Source organism: Bubalus kerabau, chromosome 21 (assembly GCF_029407905.1).
Source record: "Bubalus kerabau isolate K-KA32 ecotype Philippines breed swamp buffalo chromosome 21, PCC_UOA_SB_1v2, whole genome shotgun sequence".
In the NCBI taxonomy this organism is placed as follows: Eukaryota; Metazoa; Chordata; class Mammalia; order Artiodactyla; family Bovidae; genus Bubalus; species Bubalus kerabau.
The window spans coordinates 46,056,705-46,073,337 of NC_073644.1; the positions used below are offsets into that span (position 1 = coordinate 46,056,705).

The 16,633-nt window shown below is 42.3% G+C and overlaps 1 protein-coding gene across 4 annotated transcripts in view; it reads right to left on the reverse strand.

Moving 5' to 3' along the window:
* Window positions 1-16,633, reverse strand: part of SPIRE1 (spire type actin nucleation factor 1) — a 176,806-nt gene that overhangs the window by 12,443 nt on the left and 147,730 nt on the right. For 3 of the 4 annotated variants that reach the window (XM_055559163.1, XM_055559164.1, XM_055559165.1), the window contains 2 exons: window positions 7,356-7,528; window positions 2,335-2,425 (listed from right to left, as the gene is read on the reverse strand). In XM_055559163.1, the coding sequence (XP_055415138.1) occupies window positions 2,335-2,425; window positions 7,356-7,528 (264 nt within the window). Of the gene's footprint in view, window positions 1-2,334; window positions 2,426-7,355; window positions 7,529-14,874; window positions 14,917-16,633 lie in introns of all 4 variants that reach the window. The other variant, XM_055559166.1, reaches the window with a different exon arrangement.

Below are 16,633 nucleotides of genomic sequence, written 5' to 3' on the forward strand. Positions count from 1 at the left end.
ACCTGTCTGGTAACCACAAACCAAAAGCCTATATAACAGATACATACACAGAAAAGACAAAGGACTCCACATAACACTAAAGACAGTCATCAAGGAAAAAGATTTCTTTTTTTCTTGGAATAAAAGGAAATAAAAACAACCACAAAACAATGAACAAAATGACAGTACATACATACCTATTAATATCAATAAATACCAAAAACAGGCTTTCTTGGTAGCTCGGCCTGTAAAGAATCTGCCTGCAATACAGGAGACCTGGGTTTGATCTCTGGGTTGGGAAGATACCCTGGAGAAGGGAATGGCAACCCACCCCAGTATTCTTGCTTAGACAAGTCCATGGACAGGGGAGCCCGGTGGGCTACAGTCTATGGGACTGCAGAGTAAGATATGACTGAGCAACTAAGCACGCATGCACAAATATTAATCATTGCTTTAAAGGGAAATGGACTAAATGTTCCAATTGAAAGCTTCAGAGTGCTATAGAACTCTCCTCAGTGTCATGTGGCAGCCTGGATGGGAGGGGAGTTTGGGGGAGAATGGATACATGCATATGGATGGCTGAGCTCCTGTACTGTTCACCTGAAACTGTCACAACACTGTGAATCAGCTATACCCCAATACAAAATAAAAAGTTAAAAAAAGACAGTGAAAAAATAACACCGAAAACAAAAGAAGATATTTATTTGCAAATTATATATATATATTTGATTTGACATCATTCTTGTTTTTAAAACCAGAACATTTATTGTGCGACTACCTGTTGAAATACTGTTTTTCAACACAAGTCTTGTTTTTAACATAAATGCTTATAGAAATAAACTTCCCTTTTGCTCTGGGACAGTTTCTGTTGACTTATTTTTTCTTCTGAATGAGCCATACTTTCCTGTTTTTTTATGTGCCTTGTGATTTTTTGTTGAACACTGGACATTTGAATTTATCAATGTGATAACTCTGGAAATTAGATTCTACCCGTTCCCAGAGTTAGCAGAGTTTTGTTACTGTCCCTAGTCACTGTTTCTCTTATTGTTGAAGGCTGATCTTTGAAGATCAGCCTGATGTAAACTTAACATCTCCTCAGGTCCTTGATGAGCCATTCCCTGGGCATTCATGGTCACTTTCCAATTCTCGCATATCCCCTGGAGATATGGAGCGGGGAGGGGGAAGCTGACAACAGCTCAGCAACAGCCGTCTACCGCTGTCTGCACCTCTGATATCAGAAGCAGTGACCAGAACACAGAGCCCCAAGATCTGGACGGCCAGGTCATTCTGTCTGCCTTGGCCCCGCCAGCTGTGTGCAAGCTGCCTCAGGAACGGCACACAGCTGCCTGTCACATGGACGGGGACAGGGGAATGAATGGCTGCCACTCACTAAGAGCTGAAATCTACTGAAGTTAACCACAATTCACCATCTTCCCCTGGAAGTTGTAAGCATTCAACAGATTCTAGCATTCCGAATATATCAGACAGATTCTGCCGTTGCAGTTACTGTCTAGGTGGGAAGATGACTACACAGTGCCTGCTACTCTGCCAGCTTCCCAGAATCCTCCCTGCTAATATAGAATTTTTAACCCTTTATATTAATCTTACAAATGAAAAGATTACCAACACGGGGGCTTCCCTCGTGGTCCACTGGTGAAGAATTTGCCTTGCAATGCCATGGACACAGGTTCAATACCTGGTTTGGGAAGTTAAGATCCCATCTGTTGGAGCAACTAAGCCCACACACTACAACTAGACAGTTGCACCTCAAGGAAAGATCCCACATGACACCATGGAGATCCCACACACCCCAGTGAAGACCCAACATGGCCAAGTAAGTACTTTCAAAAAGATGGCCAACAGTACTTTTCAAAATCATTTCATTTTAGATTCTATATTAGAACCTATTACCTGGAGAGTTATAAAGGTGTTTTTATTATCTATACTTGTACGTGGGTAAGGGGGAAGGGTGTGTGGGGGTATATTTGTGTGTGTGTAGCAAGAATGAAAACAAGTGTGATTATTCAGGGCTTCTGGCTTAAATTTAGATAATGAGGTAATTCTAAAAAGTACACATAGGCTGACCTACTCCCTACAGCTACCATCTGTAAACCTAAAGGTGACTGGTTTATTGTAAGTTGAGAACCTGAGACCCAATTACCAGTTTAGCCCTACCTTATGATGTTATTCTAGGAAAAAACCAATTATTTCTGCTCCTGACCAGGGCAATTCCAGGGTTGGTTCTTTAACTAGTTACCCCAAATGACAACAAGGCACTTTGGGATTTCCTTTCCTAGGTTAAACATGTTTTTTTTAAGGCATCTGACACTGGTTCTCTGTACCACAAATACTCACTCTTCCTTGTGGACATGGTCTCCAGGAAGGGGTCTTCCAGGAAGGAGGGAGACGCACTGCTGCTGCTGGCAGACCTGGGCAGGGTCTCCTCCTGAAAAAGACACAGGGCAAGGGGGAGACACAGATTTCTTAGACACTAGTGCTCTAATGCTCATTAGCAGTGTTCACTCATAAGAGGTAAACTGAGGCACCACATTTTAATGTCCAAGGTTCAAAGCAAGTTGGAGACAAACTAGAAGGGATCTAAAATTAGACATATCTGGGTGTGTGCCCCGGCTTTGTTCCTAATTAGAGTGATGTGACATACAGCAAGTTTCTTATCTCAGTTTCATAATTTCAATAGGATTACTACAAGGACAAATCTGAGAACACATTTAAAATGCTTAACACATCACCTGCACACAACAAATGGTGATTAACATCATCAGTCAAGTATTTAACACATTTAAAAAACTAACAGACTTACTACCCCTACAGAGGTAGGTGTGTTTTGTTCACTGTTGTTGCCTACTACCAAGTCCATCCCTTACTAAGTAATGCATAAATATTTGTTGAATGAATGAAAACATATTTATAAGAAATATGTCTACACTGTGTCAAAATTTAAATTCCTATTACTTGTGAGAAGAGACCTTAATTTGTTTTAGACTATAAATCACTGCAGATGGTGACTGCAGCCATGAAATTAAAAGATGCTTACTCCTTGGAAGCAAAGTTATGACAAACCTAGATAGCACATTCAAAAGCAGAGACATTACTTTGCCAACAAAGGTCTGTCTAGTCAAGGCTATGGTTTTTCCAGTGGTCATTTATGGATGTGAGAGTTGGACTGTGAAGAAAGCTGAGCGCCAAAGAATTGTTGCTTTTGAACTGTGGTGTTGGAGAAGACTCTTGAGAGTCCCTTGGACTGCAAGGAGATCCAACCAGTCCATTCTAAAGGAGATCAGCCCTGGGTGTTCTTTGGAAGGAATGATGCTAAAGCTGAAACTCTAGTACTTTGGCCACCTCATGTGAAGAGTTGACTCATCGGAAAAGACTGTGATGCTGGGAGGGATTGGGGGCAGGAGGAAAAGGGGACGACAGAGGATGAGATGGCTGGATGGCATCACCGACTCTATGGACTGAGTTTGAGTGAACTCCGGGAGATGGTGATGGACAGGGAGGCCCGGCGTGCTGTGATTCATGGGGTCGCAAAGAGTCGGACACAACTGAGCGACTGAACTGAACTGAACTTATACCAAAGTGAAGTACAATATTTATTCATGAAAAATTTACTACTTATTATGTGACATGAGATATATATTAACTGGAAGACAACTCAATTCCATAATACATAGAGAAAACTGCTAAATATTTTTAAATATAGAACAAAGTTAGGTTAATATATTAATCTATGATCATGTGAGACAAACAGTGAAAATCCTTTCTGACCTACTTAGTGTGGAAAGCATTAGTTTCGAACAAGCCCCACTACAAAGGACCTAGTCAAGGAACAGAAGAAGAAAAAAGCCGTGTAGACCACAGAGCCCACACAAGGACGGTCTGAGCGGCCACCTCCTCCTGGTGCTCACTGCCAAGAACAAACCAGGCGACATCAGCCAAGCCTCACCCAGAGGTCATGCACAGGACATCGTACACATCTCCAGAAAAGTCAGTGAGAACTAGCTTATCTCCTGCTTCTGGCAGGTCAAAAGGAAGTAAAAGCTCTAAGTATCTCAAAAAGAAAATGTCAAACACAGGACTTCTCAGCAGTTATGAGGTGGGAGCTCTTGATTCAAACAGCAGAAACCATCCCCGCTGTACATCCTTCAACCAACCTTCCAAGAACCACTGTTACAGCTGACTTTACTAAGGCATGTCCATGCTGTGCAGCCTCCCTCCTTCCTAAGGGTCTGAAATGCTTCCCCTGAGAGCAGTGAGGATCCCGCCCTGGGCAGGCAGGGTGGACATGGGATTGCTGTGGGGAGGGGTGTGGCTCAGCGCTTCTTGGGATTTTCTCCCAGAAGCCGTGGACGGCTCCCTGCTTCTGCCTGCCCAGCTGAGGGAGCTGATCCACCTTCAGACTACTTGAAAACTAATCCTACCATTAAAAAATAAACTCAAAGTGGATTAAAGACCTAACTGTAAAACCGGATACCATAAAACTCCCAGAGGAAAATATAAGGAGGACACTCACTGACATAAATTGTAGCAATATTTTATTGGATCCATCTCCTAAAAGAGGAAATAAAAGCAAAAATAAATAAATAGGACTTAAACAGTTCATCTTATTCAACATCAAGAAAAAACAATTAAAAAATGGGCAGAAGAACCAAACATACATTCTTCCAAACAGGAAATGCAGATGGCCAACATGGTACATGAAAAGATGCTCAACACTGCTAACTACCAGGGAAATTCTAATCAAAACCACAAGGAGCTATCACCTCACACCTGTCAGAACAGCTATGATCAAAAACAAAACAAAAAAACATGAACAATAAATGTTGGAGAGGATGAGGAGAAGTGGGAACACTTGTACACTGTTTGCCGGAATGTAAATCACTGCAGCCACTGTGGAGAACAGTATGGAGGTTTCTCAAAAAACTAAAAGTGGAACTACCATATGGCCCAGCAATTCCACTCCTGGGTATGTATCTGAAAAAAACAAAAACACTAATTCAAAAAGATACATGCACTCCATTATTCACAGCAGCATTATACTAGTCTTTGACACTCACCAATGTCAGAAGTCCCTATCACTGTCAGAAGTCCCACAGCTGTGCTCCCAGGGTGAGGCTGTCCCTGAGGCCACCAGAGTCATCTCAGATACAAGCCTGGGCACCGAACTCACTGGGCAGGAAGGAAAATCTCCCTTTTTTTGACAAGACGCCCAGTTAAGGCACAGATACAGCTCCTGAGCTTCGCTTCCCTACTGAAAGCTTTGATATAGTGCCAATCAAAGCTTATCTTGACTTTTACAATGTTACCTGGGTCAGGCTAGTAGAGGTTATTAAAGACAGACCAAAAAAAACCCACTGAGATTAAGAATTTTGAGAAAAGAAAAAAACAGCAGTGGAAGCAGACCTGGTGGTGGGAGGTCTATTCATAGCTTGGCAGGGATTCTGTTACTTTTCTGTTGTCTGACTTTGTAAACTGAGCCTCTACCTCCACTAAGCTGTGTTCTTACTGCAAAGTAATGATGCTGAACACAATTTCTAAGCCCCTTTCCAGTTTAAATTATTTTCATTTAGGCATTCTCATATACTGCTAGTTGGAATACTAGAAAGTTTATGAGATATGAAGATTTTGGGCTTAGATTTGGGTTTTAGATCTGTCTCTATAATTTACTTTTTAACAATCTTAGTTCAAAAACAAAACCTTTCTGTGTGCACTCAATATGCCAGCAAATTTGAAAAACTCAGTAGTGGCCACAGGTCACTTTTCATTCCAATCCCAAAGAAGAGCAATGCCAAAAAATGTTCAAACTACCACACATCTGCACTCATTTCACATACTGGCAAGGTAATGCTCAAAATCCTCCAAGCTAGGCTTCAACAGTACGTGAACTGAGAACTTCCAGGTGGATTTAGAAAAGGCAGAGGAACCAGAAATCAAACTGCAAACATCCACTGATCACAGAAAAAGCAAGAGAATTCCAGAATATCATCTGCTTCATTGACTATACTAAACCCTTTGACTGTGTGGATTACAACAAACTGTGGAAAATTCTTTAAAGACATTAGAATACCAGACCACCTTACCTGCCTCATGAGAAACCTGTGTGCAGGTCAAGAAGCAACAGTTAGAACTGGACATGGAACAACAGACTGGTTCCAAATTGGGAAAGGAGTACATCAAGGCTGTATATTGTCACCCTGCTTATTAAACTTATATGCAGAGTACAGCACGCAAAATGAGAGGCTGGATGAAGCACAAGCTGGAATCAAGATTTCGGGGAGAAATATCAACAAGCTCTGATATGCAAATGACACCAACTTTAATGGCAGAAATTAAAGAGAGCCTCTTGATGAAGGTGAAAGAGGAGAGTAAAAAGCTGGCTTAAAATGCAACATTCAAAAAACTAAGATCATGGCTTCCGGTCCCATCACATCATGGTAAATAGATGGGGAAACAGTGGAAACAGTGACAGACTTTATTTTCTTGGGCTCCAAAATCACTGCGGATGGTGACTGCAGCCATGAAATTAGAAGGCGTTTGTTCCCGGGAAGAAAAGCTATGACCAACCCAGCTGCTGCTGCTAAGTCACGTCAGTCGTGTCCGACTCTGTGCAACCCCATAGATGGCAGCCCACCAGGCCCCTCCGTCCCTGGGATTCTCCAGGCAAGAACACTGGAGTGGGTTGCCATTTCCTTCTCCAATGCATGAAAGTAAAAAGTGAAAGTGAAGTTGCTCAGTTGTGTCCGACTCAGTGACCCCAAGGACTGAAGCCTACCAGGATCCTCTTCCAGGCAAGAGTACTGGAGTCGGGTGCCACTGCCTTCTCCGATGACCAACCCAGACAGCATATTAAAAAGCAGAGAGATTACACCGCCGACCAAGTTCCAGATACTCAAAGCTATGGTCTTCCCAGTAGTCATGTATGGATGTGAGAGCTGGAGACGACTCTTGAGAGTCCCTTGGACTGGAAGGAGATCAAAAAGTCAATCCTAAAGGAAATCAGTCCTGAATATTCATTAGAAGACCTGATGCTGAAGCTCCAATACTTTGGCCACCTGATGTGAAGAACTGATCCACTGGAAAGACTCTGATGCTGGGAAAGATTGAAGGCAGGAGAAAAGGAAGACAGAGGATGAGATGGTTGGATGGCATCACCAACTCAATGGACATGAGTTTGAGCAGGCTCCAAGGAGTTGGTGATGGACAAGGAAGCCTAGTGTGCTGCAGTCCAAAGGGTCACAAAGAGCTGGACATGACTGAGTGACTCAATTGTACTGGCTGAAAACTAGGAGGAGGGCAAGCAGAGGCTGGAGCAACACAAGGGCCCAAGGAGGCTGACCCTGAACAGGCGCGGGCCTCACCTCTGAGTCGGAGCTGTCCAGCTCAGCCAGAGTCGGGGCTTTGAGGAGTTTCTTCCGCGGCACAGGCACCTGCTGGGCGGCTCCTGACCCACCTTCTCTGGACTGTGACGCCACACCTCCATTTACCATGGATGATTCTGCAACATTCTTGGGAGATTCAGCGGTTGTCACCTCTGGGGAAAAAAAGGCAAAAGCTGACCTTTCCCTAAGCACAGAAAGGTGGTCAGTGGTTCAAAAGGAGTCTTCAAGCACCTGCACTGAGCTGAAAGGCATTCCTATGTCATGCAGACAGCACAGAGGCCACACACAGTAATACCTGGGCATATAACACATGTGTATTTGACATTAACTGTCACACTCAAATAAAGGAAACCTTCCATGAATAACTATATATTCACTATATGTGTAGATTAAAATTTAGAACTGGGAGAAATCCTACAGAAAACCAACTCCAGTTGCTTTACTTCCCAGAGGCCCAGGGAGGCTCGAGTTCCCTTGAGCCTCTGAAGAGTGAGTGATGGACTTGATGGAAGTGACAGTGTACACGAGCCTCCGGCATGGGGCTGCAAGACTGAGGGCGGTTTGAGTCTAAAATAAAAAGTCAATTATCTATACACATATAAACATGAACACACAGAATCTGGGATACATTCCTTCTGATAAAGCTAATACAGATTATCCCAAGCTCAAATCTGGATGGAAAGGCAGTGAAAGAAGTGTGGGAGCAGGATACAGAGCACGAAGTGCGGAGTACAGACTGTAGATTATAAAAGACAGGGGGTGAGAGGCCAGAGCAGAGAGCACATAGCACAGCGGGTATGAGCCCACAGTGCCGAGCACGGAGTGCAAAGTACAGACTATATAGACTATAGAGGACAGGGGGGAGAGGCCAGAGCAGAGAGCACAGGGCACAGAGGTGCGAGCCCACAGTGCCAAGCATGGAGTGCAGAGTACAGACTATATAGACTATAGAGGACAGGGGGGAAGAGGCCAGAGCAGAGAGCACACGGCACAGAGGGTGCGAGCCCACAGTGCCAAGCACGGAGTGCAGAGTACAGACTATATAGACTATAGAGGACAGGGGGGAAGAGGCCAGAGCAGAGAGCACACGGCACAGAGGGTGTGAGCCCACAGAGTGCGGAGCACAGACTAGACTACAGAGACTAGAGCACAGGGCTGGGAGCACAGAGCAGTGTGTGTCCAGGACAGGGCACGGAGTGCAGAGCACAGAGTTGGGAGTACAGACTGCAGATTATATAGAGAGCACAGGAGGGAGGCCAGAGGGTGTGAGCACAGGGCAAGAGCACAGTGCGAATGTTATGTAGCATACGTTGCACAGCACAAGCTACTGTGTAGGGAGTGTAAGGCTTAGAGCACACAGAACAGCAGGGCGAGGACGGTTCGGATTCAGAGTCTAACTCTGCTGCTACTTGTCTGACCTTGAGCAATTACAGCAAATTCAGCCCTCATCTGTTAAATAGGGCTAACAGCAGAAGTGGGCTTGCTGTGAGGATTACATAAGTCAACAACTGCATATAAAACACTTGATAGTGTGTGTAATAAAGGCGGCGCACAATAAATGTTAGCAGTTATTAACACTGACTTTTATCTCCACTCGTGAGCGAGTGGACTAAGGCTCAGTGTGACTCAGCCGCTCACGGCCAACTCAGCAGAGCCGACACAGGAGCCTTGGCAGCACCAGTTCCAAAAGCCTGTAATCTTCCAGTGCAAGTGGAGATAAATTTCTTCAGTGTTTCAATAACTAATATTTTTAATAACTAACTACTAGAGTATTTAAAAATGAGAAAAAGCAGTTCCAGTATGCCCACAGCCGTGGAGCAGTGTGTGAAACTCCCCTGATGAGTCAGAGGTGAAGAGTGTACTAAGCACTGAAAAGACATGGCTATTGCTCATTTCTGGCAGGAAGCGTTGTACCTGAAGTTAACATAAAATATAAGGTTCTGTTTACAGTAGCTCCCCCACTGTATAATATTCACAGGCTTCAAGTGGAAGACGTGGGCTTCCAGGTAACATTCATAAAGTGTACTCTAGTACAGCCTTCCTTGACATGATTTAAAAGAATTATATAAACTATTTATTATAAATGATGTATATCTAACTTAATATTTACAATTTCTGCCTGATTTTAGAGCTCAAGAAGGCCAGAACTAGAACTGTCCTTGTGAACGAGAAGGAAGGGTTTGAGTGAGCAGAGGAAAGGAATGAGGAAGAGAAGGAGACAGACCTGTCAATCATTTATCATTTTACATAAAATGTTGAGTAGAAAATCTGACAACGCACAAGTTAACTTTGTTATCACCTCTCCAGGTATTAAGCAGCTAGAAAAAATATTTAATTGGGGGAGGGGTATGCTGAAGGGGACAAAGAGGAAGCAGCATCAGGTTTTCACACAAACTGTAAAGCTTAAACCCCTCAACAGACGTTTCATTGGAGGAGAACTACAGGCTGCCACACTCACAGGAGTACCAGGAAAGCTCTCCAGAGAGAAGGGAGAAAATGACTGGGCTAACTGCTTAATTCCTAGTGAAGGAAAAAAAGACAATGTTTAAAAATGATCTTGAAGTATATTCTGAAAATTTGTATTCCACAGCATGCACTCTCCATATACTTCTTCCAGGGCCTGCGCTTCAGCAGAAGGCTTCTCCTGCAGCCTGGCTCTCCATGCCCCAGCCGCAGCTCTGCTGGAGGGGTGAGCATCCCCGGGGTGGTGCTCACAGTCCAGGCTCCCAGGGCGAAATCCCCAGTGGAGCGAGGAGGGACATCACAACATTTCTAATGGTTATATAGTTAATGTTTCAGAAAAAAATGTAATTACTACATAAGATACATGATTTTATGGATGCTTTTACTTAAGAAAAATTTTAAAGTCATTTATAGTAGATCTGCGCGGTAGTTTGAGCATTTTTTGGCATTGCCTTTCTTTGGGATTGGAATGAAAACTGACCTTTTCCAGTCCTTTGGCCACTGCTGAGTTTTCCAAATTTGCTGGCATACTGAGTACAGCAGTTTCACAGCATCATCTTTCAGGATTTGAAATAGCTCAACTGGAATTCCATCACCTCCACTAACTTTGTTCATAGTGATGCTTCATAAGGCCCACTTGACTTCACATTCCAGGATGTCTGGCTCTAGACGAGTGATCATACCATTGTTATTATCTTGGTCATGAAGATCTTTTTCGTACAGTTCTTCTGTGTATTCTCGCCACCTCTTCTTAATATCTTCTGCTTCTGTTAGGTCCATATCATTTCTGTCCTTTATCGAGACCATCTTTGCATGAAATGTTCCCTTGGTATCTCTAATTTTCATGAAGAGATCTCTAGTCTTTCCCATTCTACTGTCTTCCTCTATCTCTTTGCATTGATCCCTGAGGAAGGCTTTCTTATCTCTCCTTGCTATTCTTTGGAACTCTGCATTCAGATGCTTATATCTTTCCTTTTCTCCTTTGCTTTTTGCTTCTCTTCTTTTCACAGCTATTTGTAAGCTATTTGTATCATCTCACACGCTAGTCAAGTAATACTCAAAATTCTCCAAGCCGGCTTCAGCAATACATGAACCGTAAATTTCCAGATGTGCAAGCTGGTTTTAGAAAAGGCAGAGGAACCAGAGATCAAATTGCCAACATCCGCTGGATCATGGAAAAAGCAAGAGAGTGCCAGGAAAACATCTATTTCTGCTTTATGGACTATGCCAAAGCCTTTGACTGTGTGGGTCACAATAAACTGTGGAAAATTGTGAAAGAGATGGGAATACCAGACCACCTGACCTGCCTCTTGAGAAACCTATATGCAGGTCAGGAAGCAAAAGTTAGAACTGGACATGGAACAACAGACTGGTTCCAAATAGGAAAAGGAGTACGTCAAGGCTGTATACTGTCACCCTGCTTATTTAACTTCTATGCAGAGTACATAATGAGAAACGCTGGGCTGGAAGAAGCACAAGCTGGAATCAAGATTGCCAGGAGAAATATCAATAACCTCACATATGCAGATGACACCACCTTTATGGCAGAAAGCGAAGAAGAACTCAAAAGCCTCTTGATGACAGTGAAAGAGGAGAGTGAAAAAGTTGGCTTAAAGCTCAACACTCAGAAAACGAAGATCATGGCATCTGGCCCCATCACTTCATGGGAAATAGATGGGGAAAAAGTGTCAGACTTTATTTTTCTGGGCTCCAAAATCACTGCAGATGGTGACTGCAGCCATGAAATTAAAAGATGCTTACTCCTTAGAAGGAAAGTTATGTCCAATCTAGATAGCATATTGAAAAGCCAGAGACATTACTTTGCCAACAAAGGTCCGTCTAAAGCAATGGTTTTTCCAGTGGTCATGTATGGATGTGAGAGTTGGACTGTGAAGAAAGCTGAGTGCCGAAGAAATTGATGCTTTTGAACTGTGGTGTTGGAGAAGACTCGAGAGTCTCTTGGACTGCAAGGAGATCCAACCAGTTCATTCTGAAGGAGATCAGCCTTGCGATTTCTTTGGAAGGAATGATGCTAAAGCTGAAACTCCAGTACTTTGGCCACCTCATGTGAAGACTTGACTCATTGCAAAAGACCCTGACGCTGGGAGGGATTGGGGGCAGGAGGAGAAGGGGACGACAGAGGATGAGATGGCTGGATGGCATCACCGACTCGATGGACGCGAGTCTCAGTGAACTCCGGGAGTTGGTGATGGACAGGGAGGCCGGCGTGCTGTGATTCATGGGGTCGAAAAGAGCCGGACATGACTGAGCGACTGAACTGAACTGATAGTAGATTTGGGCTTCCTGGTGGCTGAGATGATAAAGGATCTGCCTATAGTATGGGAGATCGGGGTTTGACCCCTGGGTTGGGAAGATCCCCGAGAAGGGAATGGCAACCCACTCCAGTATTCTTGCCTGGAGAATTCCATAGACAGGGGAGCCTGGCAAGCTACATTCCATGGGGTCACACAGTCAGACACGACTGAGAGACTACCACACACACACGGTAGATTTTAAAAGTTTGAACAGTACTGGTGTCACATAAGTCTGGTAAAGTTGTGAGGGTAATGCCTACCCTGAAGGTTTGTGGCTGCCATGAGCTACTTTCATTCTCAACACAGGGATCTGAGAAATTACCTGACAGCTCTCTCTCTGCCTGGAGACCTTGCTGAGGTTCATAACTGTATTTGAGCTTGGTGACTCAAACTACTGAAATAAACCTCATACTAAGATCAAAGCTTCGAGATAAATGGAATTAATAGAAAAATACATTATGTCAGTCAGGCTTCAGGGTGATCTCCATATGTAAGACTAAGTACGTGTGATCTTCTCTAACACTGCATATTTGTAAAAGCTCTGGCTAAACATACTTTTAAGAGGTATTTTTAGCAGTTTGACTATACTTTCCATTCAAATGAATAAATCCTCATTACTTCAATGTATCTGATGAGAAAACCAAACCCTTGGATAAGATTTTATACTTCTTCTACATAAGACAATTTCTGATGATATTTATAAGTAAGCAAACTATTCAAGATGCTAGATATAGCTTTAGAAGTCACATGCCTTAGGTTCAGAATCTAAAACGCATAACCACAGTATTAAATACATAATAACTTCTATTTTACATAGTGTAATAATTATGTCTATTAGATACACCCAGCTGCTACTGCCTTATTTAGTTGGAGGAAATATGACTGAAATACAGACTGTATATTTATTTCCATCAGAAAAATAAATTATACTTACCTTAAGGTTGATGGATTAAGATTTCCATTAAGGATTAGTATTTCTAAAACATACCTAAGCATAGGACACATATCAATTCTGTCTTATTCTAGAGTGCATTATCTATACTATATATTTAAATATTTACTCCTTAGTTTGCTAATGTCTCAACTTAAATTAGAAACACATTCCAGCTCTTGTATTTAGGTCAGAAGAATGGATCAATCTTTTCCATTTATAATTTGGAACATTATTGATTAGTCAACAGATCACAATGAAAACATGAAAACACAAGAAACAGAAAATGAAGCATGTGAAAACTACAAAGTACATTAAGGCACAAAACAGATTATGGCAAATGATAAGCAGTGACGGCAAATCAAATGGCAAGCAGTGAGAGCAAATCAAAATTCCTGTTGCTCCACATCAAGGAGGCTCAGCACCAAGAATTTTCTTCCCAGCACAGGAAAGTATCATATAACTGGTAAGACACAAACACACCTACATACAATTACACGTGTGTGGGCATGCAGACAGTCCAGGGCAGCCACCTGTGCCTACAGTCAGGGTGTTTCGGGAGCCGGCTACTCCCCGAGTCCACTGGGGAGGACCATCTTTAATAGGTATTTAGAAGAGACAGATCTTAATATGGACTGCCAACTTTTGGAGATTAGCAGTAACACATATGTTCTCAAACACTGCTGAGTTTATTTTCCAGATAAATTTTTTTTTTTTTAACAAAGTTACTCTGCAAATGGTTGATAAAATAAAAATTGTCGAATGGATAAAGAAAACAGAACAAGCTCTTCAGTGGTCAGTCAGAAGTAGTAAGTGAAGACTGATGTATTTTAGTTTCTTGAGAGGGAAATATTAGTCATGCCTAAGGGAACCACAAATATACAGAAATTTAAAAAGCAGATGGGAACTAGTTTTGCAGTTGGAAGATGTTCAGCAAATATTCAGACAGAACATGATACTAGAACTCTCAGGTTCTTTAAATATGAATTTGTGTGTAAGATATGCCAACAATCTCATAGCACACAAATTCTGGAAGGAAATACTAGTGCCAATGTCTTATCTCATTTCACATTGAAAGCAGCAGCTTCCAAACTCCAAAATTCTAATGTGCAAAACATTTTAATTTGGGACTAAGTTGGCTTTGAAAATTCGCTCATATACAGTTTAAAAACTCAATTTAAAAAGGGGCTGATTTTACAGATCAAATTGTGCCATGAATAGTTACTTGTTTCACCATTAATCCCTGTCTATTTAACAGAAGGGCTCTAAACTTGTACTACAAACCCAGGACACATGATTGTGTTTTACAACCAAAGTCTCTTAACCAGCACACCACCAGCATGACGAGGGCCCATGTACAGAAGCCCCGGGTATACGACTGGCTCTTGTCCCCCAACTGTGGAGCACTCGTCTTCGGAAGCAGCTGACACTTCCAAGTTTAGCTGCTTGAATAACTGAACGCTTCAAAGAGTAACAAGGGTCAAAACTCTTGTTTCTAGGCTCTGAAGGCAGAGTTCTCTTAGACTCTCCACTGCTTTATGAGACTGGGTGTAATGGGCAGCACATTTCACAACCACAAGCATCAGGGTTCTTCCACAGGCCCTTGGGAAGCAACCGATTTATTACAGTTTTATTTTTTTAAACCATTTTCAAAGAAAGTCTGTTTTATATGACTGACCACAGCTTAGAAGCCTTTCAATTTTCTTTTCTGACATGTTTGAACAAGCAGATGAATGAAATGTATTTCACAGAGACCACAAAACCCACGTCAGGTGTGAAAGTGCTTTACCTGACAAGTCAAAACTGTAAGACATGCTAAGTGGCCGCGTTGCTGAAAAAAGAAAACAAACAATAAAAGGAAAGTAATTCAGATGTTAGGCTTTACAGGAAGGACAAAAAAGAGAGGAGGGTTCAAGACCTGCAGTGGCACACTCCATACTTTTAAGGCAGAAGGCAGCGAGAAACTATCTGCAATATGGCACCTTAGTTTTAACTATATCTCTAAGACTTGAAATGGAGTAACAATAAAAGAAAAAAAAAGCTTTTTAAGAACATGTTAAGAACGAAAGCATGATAAAGATAAAAACAGTTTAGAATCACAAGGACTTTTTACTTAAATATAGAAGAGTTCAAAAGAAAAAACAAGCCATGTTTTAAAACACGCCTTTAGGGAATATACAAAATCTTAAAATTTAAGAACAAACGTATTCTTAATTTATTTCAGAATGAGAAGTTGGCTCTCTGCATACAGGTCAAACATCTTGTAAAAATCTCATTCAGGCACTACCAGCATCACAAAGTGTCACTAATTCTCCACTGTAGGCCCTTAGACCTGGCACTTAAAGCAAGGCCTCAGGAGCCAGAGAGCCTGAGTTTGAACCTCAGCTCTGCCACTTACATGTAGTGTGATTCTGGGCAAGGTACTTAACCTCTCTGTGCTTCCATTACTTCAAGTGTAAAATGGGAATAATGGTACCTATTTCAAGGGATTGTTAGAAAAATTAAACAATTCCATACCAAATAAAAAGGTGCTCAGAGCAGTGCACCTAGTAACAGTTAAACAAATGGAATTTCTTAAGAATAAACTTACTTATTTCCTGTTGGAAGTCATTTGTTTTAAAAATTTTATTATATACATTAAAAAACATTGAACGGGTGAATTTTATGGTAGGTAAATTATATCTCAATAAAGCTGATAAAAGAATTTGGGTATTTGTAAGAGTGAAAATTACCCATTTTCACTGCAGTCCCAAGCTCTTACCAGCTCCATTCCTCCTACCCCACCCCACCACCATCAGGGAGGACAGGTGCCTGTGTAGTCAGAAGCGGGCAGACCCGAAGGTCCTCATGTTTCTGAGGCAGATGTAGAACTGTAGAGTTCTAATTCCCATATGTAACAGAATGAAGTCTCTTCATATGTTTTTGGCAGATGTTAAAGGAACCATTTACAACCTCAAATCTCAATATAGTATGAGATGTCAGAAAAGTGTTAGGAAAAAGAAAATGATCAGTTGTGAACAAAGACTGATGCACAAGAACAGTAAATTCAGACTTAATAGGAAAACAATATGGAACTAGCCTGTAAAATAATAGGGACACATATAAGACAACTTGGACACACGTTGGTCATCACATCCTCATAGACCATGCGGTGGGTCACATTCACCCACGGGAAGACACTCCTGCTGCCACAATCCTGTGTGAGGATGCAGTTCCTGTGTGCAACACATGACGCGCGAGCCCTGTCACAGCGCGCTGCTACTGCTGAAATCATGGGGCACATCTCTTCTTTAAACATTTGCCCAATTTCTAGATAGTGGGTTTCTACTTGCAATTACAAGGAGAGGAAAGGTTATAAAACTATTTAGGGAAACTTTTCTTCAGGATGGGCTCAGATGGTAAAGAATCTACCTGCCACGCAGGAGTCTCAGGTTCGATCCCTGGGTCAGGAAGATCCCCTGGAGAAGGAAAAGGCAACTCACTCCAGTATTCCTGCCTGGAGAATCTCATGGACAGAGGAGCCTGGTGGGCTACAGTCCATGGGGTTG